Source organism: Oxyura jamaicensis, chromosome 26, assembly GCF_011077185.1.
Source record: "Oxyura jamaicensis isolate SHBP4307 breed ruddy duck chromosome 26, BPBGC_Ojam_1.0, whole genome shotgun sequence".
NCBI classification, from domain to species: domain Eukaryota; kingdom Metazoa; phylum Chordata; class Aves; order Anseriformes; family Anatidae; genus Oxyura; species Oxyura jamaicensis.
Genome location: NC_048918.1, coordinates 2,514,335 through 2,540,345, shown reverse-complemented (window position 1 = coordinate 2,540,345; position 26,011 = coordinate 2,514,335). Strand labels below are relative to the sequence as shown.

The following is a 26,011-nucleotide window of genomic DNA, read 5'->3' as shown; positions in this document are numbered from 1 at the left end:
CCGCAGGTCTCAATTAGACTCAAAACGTCACTAATGTCGCTGGGAAAAGTTGACACCGTAGCTCTGTCCACCTTTCAAACTAGCAAGATATCTGGTGTCGTGCTTCGACAAGAGTTCAGCGCGTGGCAACATCCTTGGTCCACCTTCAGTGTCAGTTGCTCTGTGCAAGTGTCTGAGCAGGGCTCTAGCAGAGAACTGTCATTCCAGCAGCGCTTGTCCCTCTCTAGGGGCTTTATTCTACACGTCGATTTCTTTATTTGCCACCACCTCTCTTTATCGGCTCCCCAGGACACAGCACCAAGCCTGCTGGAATCCAAGATGCATTTGGACGATGCTGTGAGACGTTGTTTAATTTTTAGGTAGTCCTCTGCGGAGCCAGGAGTTGGACCCGGTGATCCTTGTGGGTCCCTTCCAGAGTCCCTGACCTCTGGTTAGACTTTCATTGGCAGCATGAAGTTAATCAGCTCAGAAGCCAGCCCATCAGTGAATGACTTTGTGGCTGGTGGCCATGCTGAGATTTGCTTTAATTTGTTTTATGCAGGATTAAAAAAAAAGAAAGCCTTTCTTATGCATTGGGAAGCCCTAATAGCATTAATTGATTTTCTTTTTCCTGTGAATAAAGGCAAGTTCAAAGAAACTCTTCCTGAAAGTGCAGTTGACATTTGAAAACTCGTCATCATCAGCTTCTCAAACCAACATTGAGCACCCACCTTTATTCAGTATTACTTCTCGAGAAGTTTGTTACGGAGCAGCTGTGCAGACTGCCGTAAAGCCGTGAATTCCTCTGGTATTTCACCTACCAATTGAAGAACTTCTGCCAGTTTAAAAACTTCTGCCATAGTTCACATCTTAACTGCCGTATTTAGGCAGTATTTTGCTATGTTTTAAGAAAATGTATAGCTTAATTTGCTATAGCAGAAGTTATTTGGAGGCTTCCCTAGTGTTTGAAAGACAATATTGCCTTAAAGCTGCACCACGTTAAATAATGCTGTAAATCCAAGTAACTGCCCTGGAAACTGTTCTGGTCCTGCCAGGAAGAAACATGGAATCACTTTCTTTTGAGAAAGTTTTCTTTATCCAGCGCTGTCTTTGCTCCACCACTTGCTGCACTTCAGAAAAAATAAACTTGTGAGTTCTGTGATTGGCACGGGGCTTCTTCCTGCTGGGAATTAAGACGCTTTACGGCACTTCAGCCATGGTGGATACCAGTCTCTTCTTCAGGTGACAGGCAGGAAGAACAGGAAAAAAAGAGAAGAATCTCATGTACTTGCATGCGAAGGCTCTGAGTTGCATGGAGAAGGAGACTTCTGAGCAAGCTCCTACGCGTCTGCCCAGGGACAGTTTTTGCTGAGTCCTGGGAGCGCAGGGGACTGGGACGTGGGGAGTGTTTGGCTTCATGAATCTACAGCTGCAAAGGAGAGTAGCTAACTTTGTCCAGACCTTGCAGGGTTGGGAAATGAGAATGAATAGGTGGATTAACTCAGTGTATATCTTCCTTTTTATAAAACAAGTGTTTTTTTCTGACCACAAAGGTGAGATTCAGATCTTGAGACAAAAACTGCTGTGACTGCAAGATAATGATGTGCACAAACACCGAGAGCATAGTGTTCTGCTTCTGAATAACGTATCAGTCCACAAAAGTAAGCTACTCTAGCTTGTCATTTGCAGTCATGTTCTGATGTCTCTGCGTATGGCTGCTGTTTTCATCGTATTAGCTCATGCTTAGTGCAAAGTGGGCACTTGTCAGTGTTTGCGGGAGCTCAGGGTACTTCCCCTGTGAGAGCTTTGGTGTGGGTATAAAGAAGAGCTGGGTTTCTGTGAAAGCAGAACTAGCTCTTGGGTGACTTTTTTGCTTTTTCTGTAGGGGACAAAAAAAGGATTTTAGTCATATACAGCAGGAGATGTCTTGACATAAGCACAATATCCAAGTAAATGGTTACACGGCAGCTTAAGATACTTCAGTCTTGAGCTTCCACTTGCTCTTGCTTATAGGCTTTTCAGACTGCTTAGAGGCTTTTCATACTAGTGAAGTGCTTGCCTGGTCCTACTGTGAGCCAGCTGAGCTCCTGGGGCTGTCAAACGTGTGTCTGCACGCCTTGCTGTGGGGACAGGGGTGGTGGACACGGCTCGGACAGGGCCACGCGCAGCCACCGCTGGCTTTGGCTTCTGCAGCCTGCTGTTAAAGCCGTCTGGGAAGAGGCTAAGGAAGGCCTGAAGTGACCTGTCCCTGCTTTGAGCTCTGTAGTCGGGCAGCCAACCTCACCTTTAGTCTGCCAAGTCGATGCTAAAAATCATTCGCAGCTGTTTTTTGTGCCTGTGGGTAGGAGAAGGCCCGGAGAGGCCCTTCCTGCCCAGGCCTGGCTCGCCGGCCATCACACCAAGCGTTTGCTGGGCCGCTCTCCCTGCCATAGCATGGCCCGGCCCCTCTCCATCCCCACAGGTGTGGTGTGAGTCCAAGAGGGCTGAAAGCTGATCTTTTCCCCTTATTGACAGGGCTGGGCTTCCTTTGACATCAGCCCCTCCACCCTCTGCAACCCCCGGCAGGGCATGTGTCGGCCCCGCGCTGCGGGAGGCCACGCCAGGCCGGCTGAAGCTGCTCTCAGGTGGCATCTTGGAAATTCAGAGCATGCATTTATGTAATATATAGACGGTTTCTGCCATCAGCTATTTTGCTGGCTTTGTGGAAATGCCCACAGGAGCTGTGCTGATGAGGTGCGGTGTTACCACTGATGGGGCATCTGTGGAGCTGAGGGACAAGGGGCTTGTCAGCAGGACATCTTGCTGAGTAAACCCACGGCAGCTACACTTCTACTTTCCACACGGGAGTGAAATGCTTGTGAGCTTTTTAATTACAAAATGCAGTTATTTCAATCAGGAACTAAAACTTCCTTAATTTAAGGGCAGGATTTTATATATACCGTCTTGATCCAGTGCCAGGGAGCACTGGCTGAGTGGGAGAGAAATGACATGCTTAGTGGTCAGAATGACTGAACTGGTGAGACTTGAAATGCTAATGCTCCTCTGCGCCATTAGAAAACTGGCAGTCCCTGCTTTTTAGTGGCAGAAAGACTTTATTTTTAGCGTTGGCACTTGATCAAGTACTGGACTCGCTGCTGATTGAAATAATGGGTATTAAAATCATGTTGGAATTAAGGGGATGAAGATGATGAAAAGGGAGAGAGTAAAATGATAATCTAGACTGGATTTTAAAGTCGGTCCCACGTGGCCCCTCACTGATTGAGGTATGTCCTCAGGTCTGTAAATGGAAGTGGCAAACGAGTCCATCAGTTGCAGAGGAAAAACGTGATGGTGGAAGTGGAGAATCACAGTGCTGGGTCCTGTTGGGATGAGAGATGAGTTCGGTGTAGGTTACTGGGTGCACGGAGGCACAAATAATGAGGCTGGAGGAGCTGGCAGAGAAGGGGTTGATCCCAGCGGCTCTTTACGTTGTAAAATATGTGTCTGTGGTCCTTGCTGACCTCGCTACTTCTGCCAGAATGCGATTTGATTGGAAATAGTAAATGAGGGGCAAGAAGACAGGCAGTCCCGTGTACCTGTGCCCATCCTCCTAGCAGCATGTAAAAGCAGAGCAATTTTGCGTTCTTCCCAGTTTGGTGCCATCTGTGTTTGACTGGATCAAGCGGGGAGTGTGTGCGTGTCCAGCCGACCTCCTCTTTCTTTACAGCAACGGCTCCTGCTTCCCAAAGAAGGCAGAGCTGGAAGCTTTGGCATGCCGATGGCTACCTCGGTGAGAGCAGATAATGCTCCAGCCAATGGTGAAGTGAAGCGTGGTGCTTCAGCATTCACTGGCAGTATCATTGCTGCATAGCGAAAACAGAAGTCCCCTGATAATTAGAAAGAATTTTACAGATGTTCAGCTAAGCCATCGACAGCCTAGCGCAGTAGATGCTTACATCTACCTCCTCTTAAATAAGTCTGTGTCCGCAGCGCGTATGTGAAGGCATGGAGAGCTGCAAAGGGTGGTTTCTGTTCAAAGCAATTCTCCACCTGATATTTCGTGCTGCTATTTCATCTTGAAAATGCTACACTCACGACATAATTATGCCTTTGCACGTATCCCTCTTTTTCCTTGTGCTCTCCTGGAGTTTTGTTGTGCTAATCGTTCTAAGAGATTTGTTGTTAGCTTCTTTTGATGACTGGCATGGATACTGCTGAGTACTTCTAGTTGCTGTTGGGTTTTGATTTGTTTTTTCCAATGGAAAAATCTGACATAATCCATATCTCTTTTCTTGCTTGCATGAGAAGTATGACTCAACTGCTGCTTGAAAAAAATAAGCAGCATAGATAATTAATCAGACTAGAAAATGAACAGTACCTTTTTACCTCATTTCCCTCCCTTTTCCCCTGCTCTTTTTAATTCTGAAGCTACCTCTTTCTGCTGGTTCTAATACAAGTGCTTTGGAATTAGACTTGCATAAGGAAATTAAAGTATAAAGATATAAAACTAAGTTCCTGGTACAGAAGTGCCTGTGCAGGATATTCTAGCTATAAGGACCCTGTGAAGCCAGAGCTGAGAAGAGAGAAGGGGAGGTACAGAAACTCTGTGGTTTTGCAGGAGCAGCAGTAAGACCTGCTTTGTTTTTCTCAAAATCACAGGCAAACGCAGTCCACACTGCTGGTGCCACAGGAGCACTTGGAAGTGGAATTTTTGGTAGTGCCGCTTCTGACAAATGCCCCCTTAAGTGTAGGGCTGTGATCATGAGACAGACACAATGGCAAGGTCATACCTCTCAGTGCTGACAATTGCTAGTGGTGACAGTTGCAAGGCTATTTTGGGAGTGCTTTTCTCTTTGTTTTCTGTGAACTCCTCTCTCTGTGTTCCCAGATTTAACCCTGATGCTGTTCAGCTGTCATCGGGCTTGCCTTCATTTGCGGAGTGCTGGCTGGTTTGCACTGTACGTTGACATCATATATTTACTCTACTAAATTTGCATTCAGTGGAAGATTGACTCCATCTCCAGACTAACCTTATTCCATATATTTTAGACTTATGACAGAAGAAAAGTAAGTCATGCCTTTCAGTCCCTGTGGCTGTGACCTGTGTGTTGTGGCAGCATGACTTTACTGGCCTGCTAATTCTTCCAGTCCAGTTTATTAACAGTTAATGTCTGCTGGTGCAAAGGTGTTCCTCTGGTTTGCAGTAACTCCTTAGCCATTTATAAAACTCCTCAAAGGGCTTTAGTTGTGTTAATCTTACAGCCATAAGGTTGTGGTAAAGAAAACCATGTTAAGTCTAAGTTGTGATATGGTAAATGTTGGCTCTTGGAGTTTTCTCTTGTGACTGCCGGTACATCCTTACGGGGAGGGGGAATTCGTCTCCTCCTGTTGTGAATGCTGGTCTTGTTTATGCTGGTCTGCAGGCAGTGGAAAAGGACAGGTACTGTGAGGGTAATGCATCCCACCTAGCTGAGACAGGCAGCACCCTCTCTCTCTGTGTATCGGTTTCTTTAAGTCTAATTTACACTTTGAAAATACAGGTTAATAAATCTTGTGCAAGGCAAGGTGTGGAAACATATGGCTGGGGCAGGTGGGACCCTGGCAATCTGGGTTTAAACCTGCTTAAGCTGTTGTGGGGTGGTCTCAGATTGAATTCAAGACTGCATTTGCATGCACTCAGAGAACATTCTGCTTCTTGCTTAGCACTTTTTACTGCCTGCATTCACTGCAGTAACACTCTAGCTCAAAATAAAACCCAAACACTTTAATCAGTTTGGGTATGATGTGGTTCTGTCTGATCTTGTCAAAAACAATCCCACTGGTAATGTTAGGAAGAAGTTTGTATGAACAAACACCACTTGTCGCCCCATATCTAATGCAGAATCTTTTGTAGCTCATGGGTGGTGCAGCCTCTGCCATCCAAATGCGTCTAGGTCAGGTTTCCAGCATGAGAACATCGTTCAGGAGCAGAAAGATAGAGGTTTGGGCAAGTGAAGCATCTGAGCAACGGAGGTGAGTCAGTTCTGGTTCAGAATGGCTGCAGACACGATACAAATCTGTGTATAATCGTCCTTCCCCACCATTGTGAAATGCCCCTGAATTGACAAAGAATAAACGTGTGTGCACATATGTACGTACCCACATGCACACACCAGAGCTGGTCAGAGTTCTCTGTAGACCCTGCCTTGAGCAGGAGGTTGGTGGACTAGGAGTTTCCTGAGGTCCCTTCTAGCTGCAGTGATTCAATGATATGTAAGTTGCTGTTGTTTACCTGCCTGATGCAATCATGTGTGGAGAGCAGGGTGCTTTTTAGTCAATTGCAGATAGTCCCTGCTCTGAGGATCTCATAACCTGAAATAAAAGTTGTTCTGCTGTGTGCAAGAATGGAGCGACGCTCTTTGGCAATTTTAGTTACAGAGAAGGTCCTGAAGATCAGTGCAAGAATGTCCTACCATGGACAAAGGGTTGTATGCAAGAATCTCAGAGGAGTTTGATAATACTTTGACTAGAGTTACAGGAATTGGTATCAGTGACGGAGCAGAGGGAGCCAACCCATGTCAGGGGATGGCTGGATGTATAAAGAGCTTTGGGGATGGTAGCAACTCTTGCTTTCCTCAATTGGAGGATGGTTCAAGGATGAATAAGGTGAGTTCATAGAGCAATCTGATTTAGCAGCAGCATTTTGCATAGGTAAAGAGGTGCCATATTCCTGTGAGGCTGACAAGGAGAATATCAGAGTGCTTGAGAAGAGGTGGCACGTGGTCTCTGCTGGCCTGACATCTTAACACTCGGTAAAACGGCTGTGTGTGTCTGACGTGCCAGTTCACATATTGTATTTACGTGTGACAAGTGGAGTTACCAAATGCAATTTCTCTGCAGGAGCCATGAGGGGTGTTACACGAGAATCTGACACGCAGGATTACTGGATTTTCACTCTTCCAAACAGCAGAAGTCACCAAGATAGGATTCTGTCACAAGACCAAAACCTATTCATAGTAGAAGCATGTAACGCAGAAGCCAAGGCACTAGCCCAGTCTTCTTTTCCCTTTCTACATCTTACCTCTGCCTCAAGAAAATGCAGAGGTTCTCTCTTAAATCCTAACCAACCAAGAAGGGAGCACCAGGGAATTAAATACAGCCAAAATTAAAGCCACAGTAGTTATTACAGTTTCCTGGCTGACTTTGATTCCAAGCTCTTGTATGCACACTGCTGCTATTTTATTACACGATCGTATGACACTGGGTGATGCGACATACTGTTTGTAAACTAAATATTTACTCAGTGGGGCTGCATTTAGAAATGCAACATGCTGTCAGCCGAGTTCACCCTTGTTAGATGTACGCTGTGCTACCAAACCGCACAGGTAAGCAGCAGCCAAAGCGCCTGTGCTACTGAGGAGCTGCTGGCACTGAAGAGCTGGCAAGAACTGTTCTGCCTGAAAACCATCGCACTGAGTTTCGTTAATGTATTTATGTTAAACTGCCATGATACTGGCGAAGTTGTGGAGAAAGCAGTTGCCTTAACGTGGGTGCCTGTGACAGCACTGCTGACATGCAGTTATTGCCGCTGCTTCCATGTTCTTCAGGGTTTGTAACCAACCCTGTTTTTCAATGCAAAGCAAAAGTGTATTACTTTTTTTTTCTTTCTACTCAGCTGATCCCAAGCAATTTCTTAGAAATTTATCAGGTGATTTGGTTGCTCCCCTCCCTGCCATCCCGTGTGTATTTATTATATAGTGGGAATGTAGCACAAGTCATAGGCTAGAGGCTTACTAAATCATAGAATCACAGAATATCCTGAGCTGGAAGGGATCCACCAGGATCATCAGTTCCATCTCCTGGCTCCACACAGGACCAAAAATCAGACCCTAAGTCTCAAAGTGGTGTCCAAACCTTTCTTGAGCCACAGCAGCTCAGTGCTGTGACCACGTCCCTGGGGAGCCTGTCCCTGTGCCCAACCACCTCTGGGTGCAGAACCTCTCCCTAACCCCCACCCTGACCCTCCCCTGTCCCAGCCCCATGCCATCCCCTCGGGTCCTGTCGCTGTCCCCAGAGAGCAGAGCTCAGCGCCTGCCCCCCCTGCTCCCCTCGTGAGGGAGCTGCAGGCCGCCATGAGGCCTCCCCTCGGCCTGCTCTGCTCTAGGCCAAACAAACCAAGGCACCTCAGCCACTCCTCACACATCTTCCCCTCAGGCCCTTCACCATCTTTGTAGCCCTCCTTAGGGCATTCTCTAATAGTTTTATGTCCTTTTTGTACCGTGGTGCCCCACACTGAACACAGTACTCGAGGTGAGGCTGCACCAGCGCAGGGTGGGGTGTCCTAGAGCTGCTGCATCCCCTACCCCGTGGGCAGCGCTGCACGTTTCCACCCAGCGACTTGTTGGAGCTCGACTGCTGGTGCTGTGAACGCTTCAGTCTGATCCCATCTGGCTCCTTCTGCTCCCTGGTGTTGCTCTCTCTCTCTCCTGTGGGGGATGCCCAGGAGATATGCAAACCGAAAGCCTCGGCAGGCAGTTGGAGCTGTTGCGTTGCTGATACTCATCAGAAGTTAGATGGAGCTTGTGTGTTCTGTGTGCTCCGAGGAAGGAGCAAATGCTAACAATGCCATTATAATAATGAGGTTTCATTCAAGATAAAGATCAGATTGTGTCTGGTTGTTGAACAAGCCTTGCCAGGCAGGCAGAGTTTTGCAGAGCTGTTCTGTAACGTTTCCTGGTGGCCCCTTTTCGTTGCTGTAATGTAAACTTCATGCTTTAAAGAAGAATGTGTTGGCAGTGGCTACTGGTGAAAAAATTCTGCGAGTGTCCCTGGCTGTTAAGGGCTACACCTGTTATCTAAGAGGGGGAAGCTAATATGCCGTATCTGCAAATTTTAGAAACTGAGCACTTCCTCCCTATGGAAAAACTGCTAAATGCTGGTCCCCTGCCAGGAGCAGAAGGAACACCATGAGCTGGGGATGGAGGCTTGCCCAGCGATGCCCGGGATTTAAACTGTACGAGCCAACTTTCTTTGAGCGGTTTGTCGGTAATTCTGGGCGCTGGAAGCAGTTTGCATCAAAGGCTGCTAAAGCTGTAATGCATTAGTGCCGTTCCAGAGGTACTTGGGTCTAACCCGCTGCCAAGAAAAATACAAGAACGGCAAGAGATTAGCTTGCTGAAGATCTCGGGCTATCTCATCTCCTGGAAGGTAGTATTCTGTCTTGCACAGGTAGAGGACAGAAGGTAAAGAAGAAATTGAAAAGTTAAAGAGAAAAAATCTGTGCTCTGCAATTCATTTGCGTTTAGCCTGTTGTAGTGTACTAGCAGCAGTTAATACACATGAAACAAAGCCACTGAGTGTTAGCAGCACCTAAACTTGTAAGAAATAAGCCCAACTATCTGCTTCTCTTTCTGCAGAGTAAATTCCAACAGCAAAATAGCAGAAGAGTGCTTCCTCAGAGTAGTAACTCCCCACGGAGAAGACAGCGTCGCTTCTGACTTTTTCCTCCCTTTCAGGGTTGGGGGGCAGGTGCCTGCTTTGTGATACTGCTGTCCGATGCAGTTATCCTTACAGTGTTCCCAGGGAACGCTGTATCAAATAAAAGAGGAGAACTTTGCATAGCGAGAGATCCTCTCAGGTTACCGCAGTTACCCACTCTCCTAAATTTAAGATTGGAGGATTAATAGTACTTAAGGGAGGACACATCTGCCACTTCACTTCCTCTTTGTCCTCTTCTCCTTCCTCCAGTAACCTCAGAAAACCTAATTTGCTTAACCAGAAGGTGAACTTTACCCTCTGAAACTCAGTGAAACTTTATTTTCTTATATGGTGTTTTACAGTGCTTCATTTTAGCAGGTAAGCTCAATAAAGCATACAGCAGATACCTTATGGAGGAGGATAGGGTGTCAGCAGTCGGGACTCTCCAAATTTTAGGTGGCCAAATGTGTGCCCTGAGAACTTCTAACCAGTGAGAGTTCCTGTTGTGTACAGTTGGTAAAGTGATCTTGTGTATGGAGCAATGAACACCCCAAATATATGTGCAAATATGAATTCTGTGTAAACACGTAACTGTTACTCAGCTGACACTTAAAAATGCGTAGAGAAATACATTGCAAGCCCTGCAAGCTGCCCTTCAGTCTGTCCGAACTTTGATAGGGTTTTTGAAGTTCCTCAAGTTTAGGAGATCCTTAGAAATTCCTCGTTTTACTCATTATCCCACTTGTTGACCTCATCATTACTGCTTCAAGTCGTATTAAAGCTGTTCTAAGAAATGCTGCCAATAATGCTGTGCCTGATAGTTTCTTTCAGGAGACAGCGATGGGGTTTTCAGAACCGATGAGGGGCTGTTGAGTACCTCTGTGGAATGCTAGTTTCTGACCTTTCTTTTCCAGAAATGCAGTGGAGAAGGAATCTCAACCAATATAGTTTTTTGTATTATTACATAATTCGCACGTTTTGATGCTTGTGGCAGGCAAGAATCATACCTGCTAACGTTAGCCCAGCCTCGGGCCGTTTATACAACTGTTCACGTTGCTCAGCTCCACTCAGTTCTATCCGTCTGTGTCGCTAACTAATGCTAAAATAAATATTTGCCAAGCAGTATCACACCGCTTGATCACCCAACGCGAACAGCAGCTTTTCATGATAGGTGCAGAAGGGTGGAGTGAGGTTATTTTTCTTACATATTAAAGAATACGTTTTCACTCCATTAAGGGCTCGATCCACCTTTGCCACGAAGAAAATTTCTAGCACCAATGCAAACAGCAAGCATGAAATGTGTTCTGGTTCCCTTGGGAAAGCGAGGCCCTGCCTGCTGTTGTCAGCACCCATGTAGCTTTTTTTGACCCAGTGTCACTTTGTCATCGTTTTATCTCTTCAGGGGCCAGGCGAATCAAATTACTGCAGATTTCTTTGTAGGAACAGGTGGGGTTTGATCCCATTATCCCTTCTGTTCCCAGCATGCATTCCTTAGGAAACATGCAGGATGGGGACCAACAGAATAATGAGGCCAACAACAGGCATTAAAAAAAAGGGGGGGGCTCTTTTATGCATCTCAACTTTTGTTTTGTTTTTGAGTCCAGCGTATCCCGTGGCTCGAGGAAGTTCTGGTCTCTTCTCCTGGCCTGCTCCCAGTGTGCGCAGAGGTAGTGGGTGGCAGCTGTTTGGGTGGTTTAAATGATAAACAGTGTAAATATAATACTCCGTCTATCAAATGCACATAAAGCTCACAGTATGAAGAGGTTCTCGAGGCTGAGCTTAGCTCGGCACTTTAACTGCAGGTAATGCTGTTATGCTGCATTTCTTCTGGAGTGAGTGAGTATGCACAGGCACACAACGCCCACCTCGTAGCGTTATCAGAGCCTCGCTGATAAAATTCTTCTGCGAGGCTGTGATTCTGCACTTGGCCTAACGTGACGGTCCTCAAAAGAAACCTCTGTGTGGGCAAACGTGTCTTGGCTATTGTCAGAGCTATACGCTGTTACGTGATGGTGGTTTTATTTAAAAAGCGAAACGGAACGGTTGCATTCCCACGTTAAAATGTAATTAACTCATCAATAAGATGAAGTATGATTTGTTTGAGATGTGTTGGGGAAACTTGCGCTATATTACCCTCAATGTGGGTGGCAGTGAAGTGCATCTTAGCGCTGAATGCTTGCAGGCTCGGACATAGATTCTCTTAAAAATTGCTTCTTGAACTGAGAAGGGAACATTACGTGTTGTATATCCACGTCCACATCTCTGTGCGTTGCTTACTTTGTCTTTCTACTGCATTTGAGTTCATCGTTAGGGACATAAGCCATTAATAACTTGGTTTGCGTGGTTTCTAGGATTATGGAAACCTGGAGTGTATCTCTTTTACAGTATGTACAGCAGGCAGGGACCTTACCATGGTCACACACGCGTGGGCACACAAGAGTCCCCCTGTGTACAGCAGGAGTCTCTGGCTTGCATTGCCTGCCCATCGCCTGCTGAGACCAAGGCTGCATCTGCACTGCTATAGCAGGAGGCGTAAGTTGCAGCGAGGAAAATCCTGATGAGATAGTAAGAAAAATTCCTCACGCAGAGGATGCTGAAGCACTGGAGCGGGGGCCCAGACCAACTGTGGGGTCTCCGTCCTTACAGCCACCCAAAAATGGCTGGGACAGGCCCTGAGCAGCCTGCTTTGTGCAGGGCGTTGGAGCAGGTGATCTAAATAAGATCACCTGCTCCAACGCCCTAAATAAGATCTAAATAAGATCACCTGCTGGTCTGGGGGGTTTGCTTCAAGATAATTCCTTTCCTGTTATAGTGAGGAATGAAACTGAAGAATAGTGGTTGGTGCTCTTAGAAGAATGGCGATGGACGTGCCCACATCAAGCGGCGTAAAAGGACCGAGTGCTGTGGGTTTCGGAGGACGCTCGGCCAGGATTGCCCTTCTCGTGGCGAGGAACGAGGTCTCTGCCTGCAGCTGGACACACAGTCGCAGACGGTCCTTTTGCCTCCCAGTCATGCCTGGTGCTTCTCAGCTGAGGCACACGCATTGGGACATACGTATTAAATTGCCAGCTCATCCTTAAATAGCAGCCTCCAGTGAACTGCGAACGCGCCATAGAACGTGCTGCAGCCAGGAATTTCAGGAAGGAGGAATTCCACCGAACAGAACTGCTGAGACTTGAAAATCTAGCTAGGTTTTCTTCTGGCAACTTCAAAGCGAGCAGGTCTCTGTAAGTGTAGGCTCCGGAGTTAATGGAGCAGCTAATAAAGGGTTGTCGGTCTCGTCCACAGCTTGCTGGGTCTGTAGGGCTAGCAGAGAAAGTTGTACTTTGCTATAGTCAGGAAAATAAACAGCTACTGCTGAATAGGGAAGTTAAGCGAAGTGTACCATTTCGTGTCCCGTCCGATTTGTATGCAGTCACTTCTATAAAATTCTGCTTTTGCTATAATTCTGTCTTTAAAGGGCACCACCCCGTCTACAGGGGGTCTGCCTTACTCAGTCGTCTTGAGGTTCTATTTTCCCTGCTCATCCCTACTGCTAGAGATATTTCAGAGATTTTTCTGATGTTATTTTGCTGACATTTGGGCACGACAGCATCACCTACGTAAGCATACGGCTTACTTTGCTTAAAGGAATCCGATGCCATACCTAAAACCAGTACAGGTTTATCATTTTACAGTGTCTTTGCCCCGCTCCAGGGATTGAAGTGTGGGGGAGAGGAGGGAAACAAATCAGTTGGTGAGAAGGTTAAAGCTTGGATGAATTCAGAGATGGTGCACCGAGGGACTCTTTGAGTTTCAATTATTTTTTTGAAATTTCTGAAATTAATTTAGTTTAGTTCCCAGCTTCGTGCTACTTTAAGTTTCAAAGTATGCTAGCGCACAGTGTGGGAAATTCAGCCCAGGCATTGCCCCTGACAATAAACTGCAAATGGAACTTGTTCACTTGATTTAACACCAATTTAACAGCATCACCTTTCTTCTCTTCCTTCTCTCTCCAATTCTTCCCTCCCCTTCCCCCCCCCCCCCCTTTCTCCCTCAGGCCTGTATAGATGAGAACCTGGACATGGTGAAGTTCCTTGTAGAAAATGGAGCCAACGTCAACCAACAAGACAACGAGGGCTGGACCCCTCTTCACGCAGTGGCATCGTGTGGCTACCTGAACATAGCAGAGTGAGTGAGTTTCGGGCTATTCTGGGTATTCGTAACACTTTCCACATCTTCCTCCTTGGAGCAGGTGCACAGACAGTTGATGCTCTGAAACTCACGCAGCGTCTTGGAAGCAACGCTGAAAGCGGAGAAGATGCATTCCTTCTTTTAGTGGATCCTTAGTTTGTTCTGATGAAGGTGGAGCCTGGAAACAGTTGTCTTTTGCTGATCCCATTAAAATGATTTGTGATTCATTAGATACTTCAGCAAAAGGGAAACGTGATGGCTGAGAGGCAGGCACAGCAATCCATGGAGGAGCGTAAGGAAGCAGAGCTCTGCCGCTGCTTTTTATGTAAATAAGCCTGTGAGCAGTATTCTGGTTGTGTGGAGACTTTAGAAAGAGAAGTACAATGTTCTGGGCTCCAGAGTCACTGGTAGGCCAACACCATTTCTTTTTCTTCATATTGAGATTTTATGTTACTCAGCATATGGTCTTAAAAAAGGCAGAGAAGCAAATAAAAGTAACTACTTATTAATTAACCCACTTGAAATTAGAGCATTATTATATTTTTGAATACAACACAAGATTCTGGGTTCAGTGTGGACATAAATGGGTGACTAGGTTAGATCAGATAATGCAGTCAGCACAAACACTAATGAAATACATAAAAAAAAGAGACAGTAAATATTACTGAGCGTTTTGTCCAGGAGATGTTTAAAGCAAGGCAGTAACCTGCTGTAAGGGACTCCCAGTAAAGACTTGACTTTTGGCACACTTACTGATTCCTGGGATTGAAATAGCATTCTGTAACTGATCTGAACACTCTTTATGCTCACAAAGCACTGAACAGTCTGTTTGCCCCAGAGAAGGCACTGGTACCAGACTACTTGTCGTACCCCGAGTTGCCCTGAGAGTTTGAGAATTGCCCAGATGCAAGACCTGGAGTGCTGGAATAATTGGAATCAAAGAACCAGCAAGCATAACGAGTGGTTTCCTGATTCTAATCATTCTTTCTGTGATAAAAAGGCTGCATCACAGTGTAGAAGAATAAGGGAAAAATGGTCTTTCACAAGATGATCCTTCACGATGTGTTCTAACCAAAAAAAAACCTTCTGCGGTTCAGTTACGTCTGTGTATTGTACTGCTGCTGGAACACTTCTTAGCTCTTCAGGTGATTCTGTATCAGTTTGTTGGTTTGTTTCGTGCCCCTCTTCCAATACTGGTTGTTTTAATAAAACACATTATTATTCTTTCCCAGTCATACCGTACTTATGTAGTTAGTCCACCACAGCTACCAGAAAGTTACTGCAGAATGAATACCGATAAGTATTTCTCAAAGGTGGTGGTTGGTTTTATTTTTAAAAATACCTTTACCTTTTCTTACCTCCCCCTCCTAGACTGGTGTTTAAAACACTTTTTTTCTTGCGAGAATTTTATTGGTTACAAGATGTACAAGCTGAAGAAAGCATTAATTGTTCCTGAATGCACTTCTGGTGTATTTTTAAATGAGACAAATTGAAGTGATGATAGCTCAGATTATCTTTTGTTCTCACATTTTTTTAAAAAGCATAATCTTACCAGATGAGTGCAAGAACTGGGGTCATCTAAATAACTACAGAGAAATAAAAGCTATTTGCATGAGCCACTGACCAGGGACCTTGCATTTAACAATGAACGTTTCTGGAGTGGAAATTTGATAAGAATATGGAACGCTCATTTGAACTTGAATGAGAAGGCCAAATACCTTGTTCTGCCACCTGCCTTACTGTGTAAGTTGCTCTGAAGCCTGCACGTGAGTTCTAATACATTGGTGTGGGTCTCATTTGTGTAGGTATTTAATTAGTCATGGAGCTAACGTGGCTGCTGTGAACAGTGAAGGTGAAGTCCCGTCTGACATCGCAGAGGAAGCAGCCATGAAGGACCTGCTTCTGGAACAAGTAAAGAAACAAGGTAAATCAGTGGTGGGGTTGAATAGGTGAGTTAGAGCACAGAAACAAAGAGGTTTTGTAAAGAAATCCTGAAGGCTTTCTGCAGGTCTGTAGATGGAGGTATCTGAAATCTGGACCAAGTAGCAGCAGAGAAGCTTTGCTTCAGTAGCAGGATGTTAGAATGAAAGCAGAAGGTTTGTGCTGTGCAGTCGCTGTCCCTCTTAGCAGAATTGTTAGCAGCAAGACATCACAATACTGAAAGTTGATTCGTTACATACATTTACTTTAATAGTGAATTTGAACAGTGTAATTAGTGTCATAATTAAGAAATGATTCACCAGGGTAAACTTTTCTTTATGCATTGAATTCATCTGCAAGTGGTTAGGCGGCGTCATAGACTATGTAAGAAGTTTAAGTCCTACCTATGAAGTTCATCAAGGCTGGTTCTGAGTGATGCACTTACCTCAACTATGTTGGAAAAGACGAACTGGGGTTATCTATCCGAAGTATAGTCACGTTTGAGAGGTATGGACTGCATAGTTAGCCTTGAAAAGAGAAAGCCAACGGAGGAATGTAACCGCTGTCATCCACTACCTTGCGGAGGCTTGAAAGGCAATGGAGCCAGGCTCTTCTCAGAACTGCACCGTGACAGAAGGAGAGGCAAAAGGCACAGGTCTGAGCATGCAAATAAGGGGAAAAATACTTCCCAGGAAAGTGGTGCAGTGCTGGGACAGGAACCCAAGTAATTTGTGGAATCTGCATCACCGGAGGTATTCAAAACTTGGATGCGTACAGCTCTGGGCAACTCGATCTGGCTTTGAAGGTCTGCCTCCTTTGAGCAGGGATTTAGGCTGGAGACCCACCGGGATTCCTTTATATCTAGATGATTCCATGACTCCAGGGGTTGGTGTTGAGTTGTTTGCAAGTCAGATGAAATCCAGTCTTCTCTAATCAATGTGTTCTGCTTGGCACCTAGTGGATTTTTCTGGAGATGAAGGTTTTTTTTGTTTAAGTTATCTTCAGGTATAAATAGGAAGACACCAGTCCTCTGCTACTTCTGTAGATCATGTTACTGTTCCAGTGGGGAGTCTGTAATTGTCCATCTGAGAGCTGGTTCTTATTTGTGCAGCTGCTCCTGTTGGAAAATTTACCCAGAATCATGCTTTTTTCTGATAAATAGAAACTTTCACTTTCTAGTCTTGTGGTATTTATGACAAAGCTATCCTGATTATGTTCCCTTTTCCCATCCCCTTTGACTTAAATAGCTCTTCTCTCATGCTTACTCTGCTCACGTACTTGAAAAGATTTGTCTAGGCAGCCTTTGTTTTAGAGGGCTGGTCAAACCGTGCCCGTCTCCTCTCCGCAGCCAGGCTTCCTTGGGTGACCAGGAGGACAGAGATCCTTTCTTTCCATCATTGTAACCTGTCTCTCTTTAAAGTGGGTGATGAGAACGGCAATTACAGTTGAAACCTTACAGGGCATTAAGGCAGTAATTCTGCCTCTGTTGCAGATATTTTGCCTGACACTTCTTAGGATTCTGTTTGGCTTTTTCGTTGCTTCACCACATTAGCGGCATCCTGCTAAGATGCCCTGAAACAACCATCTGTCTCCACCGAGAAGTTTCCCATTGACACAGTTTAAAAGGATCATAATTGCTGGAATAAATGTGTTATAAACTTCAGACAAGCGTCCATCTAGCTCTGTCTTCAACAGTAGCTGGAGGCAGATGCCTAGGGCAAAGTACAGGAACAGGACAAGCTTGTATGGTTCCCCTCCCAAGCATTTTCCCAGCCTCCAGTCACCATGCCTCAAGGAATTCCTGAGCCAGATGGGCTTTCTGTACATTTGCAAATCCCCCGTGGATTTCTATTTTGTGGACTTGTGCAGTCTTTCTTGGGAACTCCAAGCATGTGCAGCATTATATTGAATAGCTACAGATGTGCTGCTACTCTTCTACAAATCTTTAATTCTTCTTTTAGTCTTTGCAACATCCTGCAGTACTTCCCAGTTCAGAACATGAGTTGATAAATGTTTTCTTTTTTTTCCATTTTAAGTCTAATGCCCTACAGCTTCCTTGGTAATCATGTTGTTGTTATATTGGAAGAATTAATCCATAGGGACTGTTGCTTTTTAACACCATTCATGATTTTTTTTTTAATTGTCATCTACTTCATGTTATTTTCCCAAGTCCCAGAGCCCTGGTCTGGTTAATCTCGAACGGAGCTGTACCGTGCTTGTGATTGATATGTCATCCTTATATTACCGGATTAACATGAAAAAATCCACTCACTGAAACAAACCTGAGATAGTTTCACCTCTTGTAGGTTTAACTGAAGCAGCCCATCAGCCAGAAGCACCTGGTCTGTCCCCAGAGTAGCAGTGGTTTCCTCAGGTGGAAAACTTGTCCCTCTTGTTACCAGCAAGGCTGTGTCTTTGTACCAGATGAATGATTCAGTGGACTCACTTGCCTGACTTCTTCTAAAGCAGTTCTCTTAAGCCACCAGAGTAGACTTTTTTTATCCTCCTTCCATCCCTAAAGTGATTTAGAACTGTTTTATCAGAATCTGGTGGTTTGCAGCTCAAAGAAATTGAATAAATGTTTCTTTCAGAGGGCACAGAGTGGCCCTAGTGCAGCCCAGAGATCTCTGTACGTGCAGCTTGCTGGCTTACTGAATTCTGAATGAGCATGCACTTGGGGTATGCTGGTCTTGAAGAAGATGTCTTAGGATCACTTCTTCACATTTACACTGCTGTTTATGCTTGCACCATTGTATAATTCAGTTTGCTATGCTGTTTGTCATGAATCGGTTATTTTAGTCTGGAATAGTGCATATTTAGAATTCCCTATTTAGAATTCCCTTCCTTACCTGGTTCACAGCTGAGCCAGTCGTTGATCAGGCTGGTTTGCAACCAGTGCCTCAGCTTTCAGATTTTGTTGTTTGTTTTTGTCAGACAGCTTTGAAGTTTCTGACAGTGATGCAGTTCTCCCAACTCCTAGAAGAAGCTTTCGCTGATTTTTGTGGAAGATGGAAAAGAGGTTGCTAACACTGTACAGCAAATGAATCATACGGCATGTTCAATAAGTGCGTGAGAGCTTTCACTTGATAATCTCTTCTGTACTTTGCTATCTTAGGTGTAGACCTAGACCTGGCAAGAAAAGAAGAGGAGCAGCAAATGCTACAGGATGCCCGACAGTGGCTGAACAGTGGGAGAATCGAAGACATAAAGCAGCCCCGGACAGGCGCCACAGCTCTTCACGTGGCTGCAGCTAAGGGCTATTCGGAAGTGATGAGGTAGGAACTCCATCCATGGCTGGTGCGTTGACTTGAGTCTGGTTTTCATAAGGAACACATCTAGCTTTATGGTCGGGAGAAATGTGTTTCATACCAAGCTCTTTATGCTGCTGCCTTCTCAAAAGGCTTTGTAGAATTATGTGCCCAGCTGTGGTGGTTCACCTAGAAATGCGTAGCGGCTGGAAGGTTCTCTTCCATACCTCTAGGCCTTTAGGGAGATTAAAGCTTTTCTTAGACTGAGACATAAATTAGAAGGTTAACTTTCACTATGAGACTAATAGTTTTAGGGCTAGGAAATTAACAGTGTTGGGGGATGAAAGTGTAACTTCAGCCTCCAAGGTGACAATACATGCTGCGTGGCCATCACAAACACCCCAACACTTTACGTGACCGGCTTGTCAGTCTAGTAGAAAAATGCAGTGTCCTCCCCTACTGTACTGTCCCCTGCCACTTAATGCTACTCTTGCAGCCATCAGCAGTGACAGAGAGATCCCACCACGTAACAGTTCTGCTTCTGCTGCTGCAGCACTAACGAGCTTACTATGAACGTAAACATGCCCGGTGTGGCACTTCCTGGCAAGGAAGCATTAATATTTTTCCAGGTGAGGTCCAATCAGGGATTCCAACAAGAAAGCTTTTTTCTCCATTATTAATGTTTGGGTGGAGATGCCCATCAAGATCTATCTGCAAGGTTACTCCATTTCCCAGGTTATAATCCCTTCTGGAAACATTCATCCAGCTTGATTCCTTATTTCACAGCTTTAAGTGCCATGACTTGATGTGCAAGAGCTGCTTCTTATCAAGCTCTGGTAACTTTGTTCTTCTTCATGTTTCCTCTTTGTATTCATTCATTAGAGCTCATGATTGAGTTAGGAGCTGTCTGTGCCTCTGCTGTGCCCAAGAACAGTAATTCATCACAGATCATGTGGAATAGAAATCTAATACCTCCCGAACAATATGGGATGTTGATCCTGTGGGTTCTCAGGGGAGGGCTGTGTAGCCAGTAGTCATCCGTGGAAGCTGCATTCACCCTTTGCAAGGTGTCTGGTTCTGATCGGCTACTCTTTGCATTAAATGTTATAATGATAAACAGATCTCACAGAGAGCTAACATTGTTTCACCCTCGTGTATTTTATGGCCACTCTGTGAGTTCAAATACAAAGCTTCAGTGACTTTAAGCAGCTGAAAGCCAGCAGCTAGCTAACTCTCAAATGAGACAGAATTTGTCTGTGACCTTCAGTCTCTTAACAACTACGTTCCTCCCTTTTGCCAGCTGGAGAATTAACATAAAGTCAGAACCTGATTTCAGATTCCACAGAGAAGCACGGCGCTGCTATAGGATGGCTGTTTTAGTTAGTGCAGTAACGCAGCAGTGTGAAGCTGCAGGAGTTTCAAGACTGTCAGTGTCATTCTGGGGTCATGCTAGGCTTGCCCTGAGCTGAAGGAAGGTGGCTGTGAACGGTGGAAACCCACCACAAAAACTTGCAGTAGCAGTTTTACTGAACCTGCAGAATCCTCCTGGGATGTTCTTCAATATTTAAGCAGCTGGAGAATAGTTTTGACACATGAGCGGCCCGGTACTTTCACCTGATCACTTGCGTACTGCTGTGCATATGCCTCTGAAGTTTCAGACTACAGTTGTCTCTCTTTTGTTTTGTTTTTAAATATTCAAGCCCCAGATGCTCTGCAGCCATAGCGCTTTGCTCTGACGGAGGAGGGAGGCAGGTGGAAGGTGCACAGCAGTAAACGGGATGCAAGGCTGCTACCTGGCAGGTTTACTTAGCTCTGGCTGTGCAAGGTCTAGTCTGCAAAAATGCTGGAGCTGTAGATAAGTTAACCGACAAATTTCATAGCTGGAGATCCCAGTCAGTAACGTCCTGCTGCTCACCTGGCAGCCCTGCCAGCGTTGGCTTCTTACAAACCATTCCTACAGTGTGTCCTCGTTCACCCATCGAACCAGCACTGAACTTGAGTTACCAAATGTCCGGTCCGTGGCAGGTGCTGTGCCAGTCCCTCGTCACAGGGGTTACACTCCAGAGAGATGTTGCTGGTTTGCCTAGTGCCTGTGTGAGCCTGGTGTCCCTTGTCTGCTGCAGTAGTTCAGACTGGGTCACCAATGCCAGACTAGAAATGAAAATGTTCTCCAATTCAGGACATGCTGAAAGGAAATCTTATCAATTAGACTCGTTGCAGCAGGTGTTTACAGTGGCAAAGTCACTTCTTTCATTATCCTGCACGCCTCTGTTACGTTTGTGAGCACATCAACTGGGATGTTGCTGAAATGAAAAATAACAAAAAGCTGCTGGCATATCTTAAACCATGCTCCCTACTCTGTGACTTAGGCATGACCTCTCTGTGTACAGAAGTCCTTCTTGGGTGGGCAGGACTCAACACTGCTTCTTTTCTCAGGCTCTTGATCCAGGCTGGCTTTAATTTGAACGTCCAAGACAACGACGGCTGGACTCCGCTCCACGCTGCTGCGCACTGGGGAGTGAAGGAAGCTTGCTCCATCCTGGCAGAGGCGTTGTGCGACATGGACATCAGGAACAAGCTGGTTAGTAAGCACAGGTGTTGGCACAGCCTGCGGTGTGTTTTATACCAAGATGCATATCACTTTTTTTTGCCGTATCTGCTTATCAACTTGATCCAACAACATGACAAAGTTGTATGGTGAGCAATTGTCCTGCGCATGTACTAAAGCATTTAAAAGCATCAGTAGATAAAGACTTGACTGAAGGAAGGAAGAAATGATTTCAAGCTCTACCGGGAAAGATGAGTGATGGAACTTTAGGACCAAGAGCGTGTGAGAGGATAGGAGCTAATCTGTGTTTTCGTATTTTAGTATAATCCTGACAAATTAAACAACAACAAAAGTCTTGGAGTGCACAGTAATACACTAATATTAAGGTACAAAGCATTGAAAACTCAGGAACCCTTGAGAAACTGCCAGTTTTAAATCCTTCCTGTTCTATGGTTTTGGTCATAAAAAGGGAAATTGATTCACTTGTGAGAAATGAGTAAAGAAAAATAGGGTATATAGGGTATTTGTGAGAAGGAAAAAAAAAAAAAAAGAAAAAACCAACACTTCTAATTGCTAGAAGTTTCCTTGAAGAGCCCATGGGTTTTCAAGAGCTGAAGTGTGCTTTTCCAGGGTTGTTCTTTGTTTTCCCTTCCCTGCTGTGATGTCCAGGCAGTGTCTGTGAGCCGCTTCCTGCTGGAGCGGATTCAGTTGTGCCATGACTGCTTCTGTAGGAAATGAGGTTGTATTTACTTGGAACAGCATCAGGGAATGAAAGCAGGTGAGAATTTGGTAGGAGAATTGTAGCACTGTGTGGTTTGAGCGCATCTATCTGTACTGCAAGCTGATGCAAAAGAAATAGCTCCAGGAGAAGGACCCGTTTTACCGTGGTGAGCTCTCTGGCATTCAAAATACTGCGCATCTTTTTTTGTTCTAAATGCCATCGGAAGCTTCTCCAAAGTGTTCAGAAGGCATGTGGCTTTCCTATTTTAATAGACTTGAAAAGAAACAGCCACAATTATATTCGCTGCATTCAAATGCCTGCTATTTCCTGTCAAGAGCTATTACCTTAATAGTCAGATGGCCGCGACGATCTGTATTTATTTGATCCCTGGCCGTCAGGTTTCATTACGTGTTGTTAATAAAACGGTGGTTATAGCTTTAGTTTTGTTATAACCGTAGCTTACTTCTCATTTTATGCCCCAAAGTATTTTTTCTGATTTGCTTTATTTGTGAACGCCCGTGGATGTGGAAGGAGCTCCCAGATCCTTTGGGCTACTGCTGGTTGTCAGCCTTCCTGGAGGTTCGTATGCATAGTGATGTAGCAGAAAAAGTGGATTGCAATCCTCCTGAGTCCAAGAGTGTGCTTTTTACAAGCCTGGAAACTCGAATGCATTACTCTTGGCTTAGATTTGATCAGCAGCAATGAGGGAACTGCTCCTCCTCTGGTCGTGGATTGTGTCATGAAGCTGCCATCGCCGCCACTTGGCGTTCCCTGCTGCAGAGCGCAGCGGGGTGCATTGCTCAGCATCTGGGGAGCTGTAGCGGGCGTTCAGTTTTGTTCTCCACTTGGAAACAGTGCTTTCTGGAAAACCAATGGCCTGCTGTATTGGATAGCATCTTGTGTTCTCCTGTTGTTCCAGGGCCAGACGCCGTTCGACGTGGCTGACGAGGGACTGGTAGAGCATTTAGAAATGCTGCAGAAGAAGCAAACTGTGGTGAGATTTTGGCTGGTCATTTTCCACCTCTCCAATTGCGTTTCTGTGCACAGGTGTTCCCTAAAGCATATGGAGTCAACCGAGGCATGAAGCTGAGGTCCAGTGATTTTTGTTAGTCATTCAGAATCTTTAATTACGCCATTATTTCCAGTAGCTAGAAATCTAGAAATCTGGGTGGTTGCATCAAGAAGGTCAGAAGCAAGCTGACACGCAGAATTCTGTAAACTGATAAGGAATTGTAGTTCATCTTTGGAATTGCTCTTCTGTAGTTACTTTTAGCTCTTTAGCACCAAACTGCTCTTTAATGAGTGACTGCCCAAGTCAATTTTGTGTCTGTATCTAAGGAAGTGTGCTGTCAGTGGTAAGAAAGGTATTTGTTACCACATCTGCCTTTCTTACAACAGGGAGACTTTTGATTGAGTGAGAAGAAATTATAATCTTCAGGGAGTTCCAGACTGGAAAAAATCAGTGATTTCAAAACCATATTAAACTGCTGTTTCGTAATGCAATGAAGATATTGGAAAGAGTTATAAGTAGAAAGTTGCCATTTAAAAAAAAAAAAGGCAAAAATATATCTTGATCTAAGTAGAGCCAGTCATCGAGCCAAAAAGTTGGTTTTGAATTACATTTTTTCCGATTTCATCTGGTCTACACAGCTATATTGCCTGGGTGCTTTCAAAAAACAAACCAGCCTTCTTTTAAAAATAAATAAATAAAAATCAGAAGGTATCATTTAAAGTGTTGGATTCAGAAACAGACATAATGAGAACATTGCTGATAAAACCCAGTGAAGTATTTTGAGGAACTGACAATGTGGGCGGTAGAACTCGAACTCTGATCATAACACAGCTGCTGTCATCTTTAAATAGCACCCTTAACATTCACAGAAACTTTTTAAAAATTAATCAGCCTCTCCCTATATGAGGTGTCGATAAATACTACCAGCGTTGTACTGCGGGTTTCCTCCCATCTAACTCCCGGGATTGTGCAGATAAATGTAGTGTTCAGGAGAAAAGGAAAATAAAAACAACCAAAGGAATTTTTTGGATGGGTGCTAGCCCATTTTTAGGCTTGCTTTGGAGGGATTAGCAGCCCCCCTTGTTCTCTGTATTAGTAGCACTATATAAAGGCCTTTTCCATTTATTAAATGAGTGTAGCAAGAGACAGTAGAACTGGAAAGAAGGGAAGAATCTCTTCTTTTTCCCAGTGGATGTGTTTGTTTGTTTGTTTGTTTTTAATTGAAGATCCATTTCATTGTTTGTGTTTATCATGTGCCACTTTGAAATCACTTAAAATAGCTTGATTTGTTAAGGATAAAATAGGCAGTTCCAAAACACTTCTCTAAGAGCGTTAGTTCACTTCCAAAATGGCTCTGAAATCAGACTTCTTTAATCTAAAGCTTAGGTACAGAATGCAGAGAGGAGCAATGCGCTATCTCTGCTAAAAGACGTGCTGCTGTTACCGGAGAGAAAGGGAGTTCTGTTTGCTGGAAGCAAATCGTTTGATTTGTTTGGATTTGTTTTCCCAGTCTCTGAATTCCCTCTGAATGGAGCAGGCTGTTTCCCACACTTACCTTTCATCCACTTCAGAAGTTTATTCACTTTAACAGTATGCTGTACCCCAAATTTTGGCTTTGTGCTGGACTCCATGTGGCTTTCCCTACATTCAGAATTCACAGAGCTTTTGCTTCTTGTCCCAGTGTCAGCTCCTTCTATCAGACGAGGAAGAAAACCATGCTAGACATGATTCAAAGGAGACAGGCTTAAAAGTGAGCCTCTAATTGCAGTCCCTTCTTTTTACCTCAGCTGTCACTGTGCTTTTAGACTTGTTGGTTGCTGTCTTGTCCATCAGTGGTGACAAAAATCGCACTGCTATCTGGACAAAGGATTTCAGCTGCTGCAGTGATTACAGATATTCTTGTTCCATGCATTATGCTGACACTTGAGGGATTTCAGAAGTGACCCACCCTTGTGGGAGACCCAGCCTGGACAGGGCGCACTTGAATACTTTCCTCTGAGAGCAAGTAAATAATAGGTACACGGGCAGCAAATTTTAAGCTGATCTCATGTGTGCACAAACAAGTATGGACAGAGCTCCAGCGCTGTATCTGTGTGGGCAGATGCGGGGCAGTACTGTGAAAGTCACAATTTGACTCTGGGTCCCAGCAGATCCTGCCACAAACTTCTGTTAAGTTCTTTGCTGCTGGAGCCCAAGGCGGTGCTCGGTGTCCTGCTGCGTGCTTCTGGAGCTCTAGTCCAAGACATCCAGCGCTCTTGCAGGTGTTCGTCTGTCGAACTGGCTTGCTAACCAAATTCACAATGTTTTCGATCTACCGAGGTTGGGATGGTCTTATGCTGGGGTAATTATCGGAGTTGTGATGAGGTGGCTTGTTAAGATGTCTCTCTTTGTTCTTTTTGCAATCTTCTTGGACTTCTTGACAGCTACGAAGTGAGAAGGAGACGAGGAATAAGCTAATTGAAGCTGACATGAATGGCAAACCTCAAAGCGGACTCTTCACGAAGTACGTTTCCTTCCTCTTTGAAAAGAAGCTGTACAGCATGTAATGGGAGGCCAGCTACATCTGTTCGAGTCAGCTGGCCTCAACTGCTCTAAAAACGTCTGCTGCTGTTCATGCTTATTTCATGGTTCCTTTTATATTTAAAAGAACTTAAATTTAATTTTAAATGTTTCTTAGCATGCCCATCGACTGGTAGAACAAAGAGTTGGGCTGGTGTTTGGTCCCCCAGCTTCTGCTCTTGCTGATTATCATTTTAACCTTTGGGCTGAAAACTACAGCTTTGAAGTTGCAGAGCCATGCAGCCCGGGTGATGGATTGTGTAATGCTAGGAAAAGAGAGGAGGCTGCGTTTCTTTGGACTGAGAAATGCTCGCAAACTTAGGAAATGCGAGACTGACATTGGAATCCATGGAAAATTGGCAGTGCTGGAAGTGCTGGGATGCAGTCTGTGGACTGATTTTTGTCCTTTTGCATGT

The 26,011-nt window shown here is 44.9% G+C and overlaps 1 protein-coding gene across 13 annotated transcripts in view; it reads left to right on the top strand.

Annotated features, from left to right (window-relative positions):
* The window catches only part of PPP1R12B (protein phosphatase 1 regulatory subunit 12B), a 116,073-nt gene that overhangs the window by 17,145 nt on the left and 72,917 nt on the right, over positions 1 to 26,011 (top strand). For all 13 annotated transcript variants that reach the window (XM_035347306.1, XM_035347315.1, XM_035347312.1 and 10 more), the window contains exons 2-7: positions 13,454 to 13,584; positions 15,393 to 15,511; positions 18,623 to 18,782; positions 21,192 to 21,336; positions 22,944 to 23,018; positions 25,460 to 25,539. In XM_035347306.1, coding sequence (XP_035203197.1) covers positions 13,454 to 13,584; positions 15,393 to 15,511; positions 18,623 to 18,782; positions 21,192 to 21,336; positions 22,944 to 23,018; positions 25,460 to 25,539 — 710 coding nt within the window. The remainder of the gene's footprint in view (positions 1 to 13,453; positions 13,585 to 15,392; positions 15,512 to 18,622; positions 18,783 to 21,191; positions 21,337 to 22,943; positions 23,019 to 25,459; positions 25,540 to 26,011) is intronic.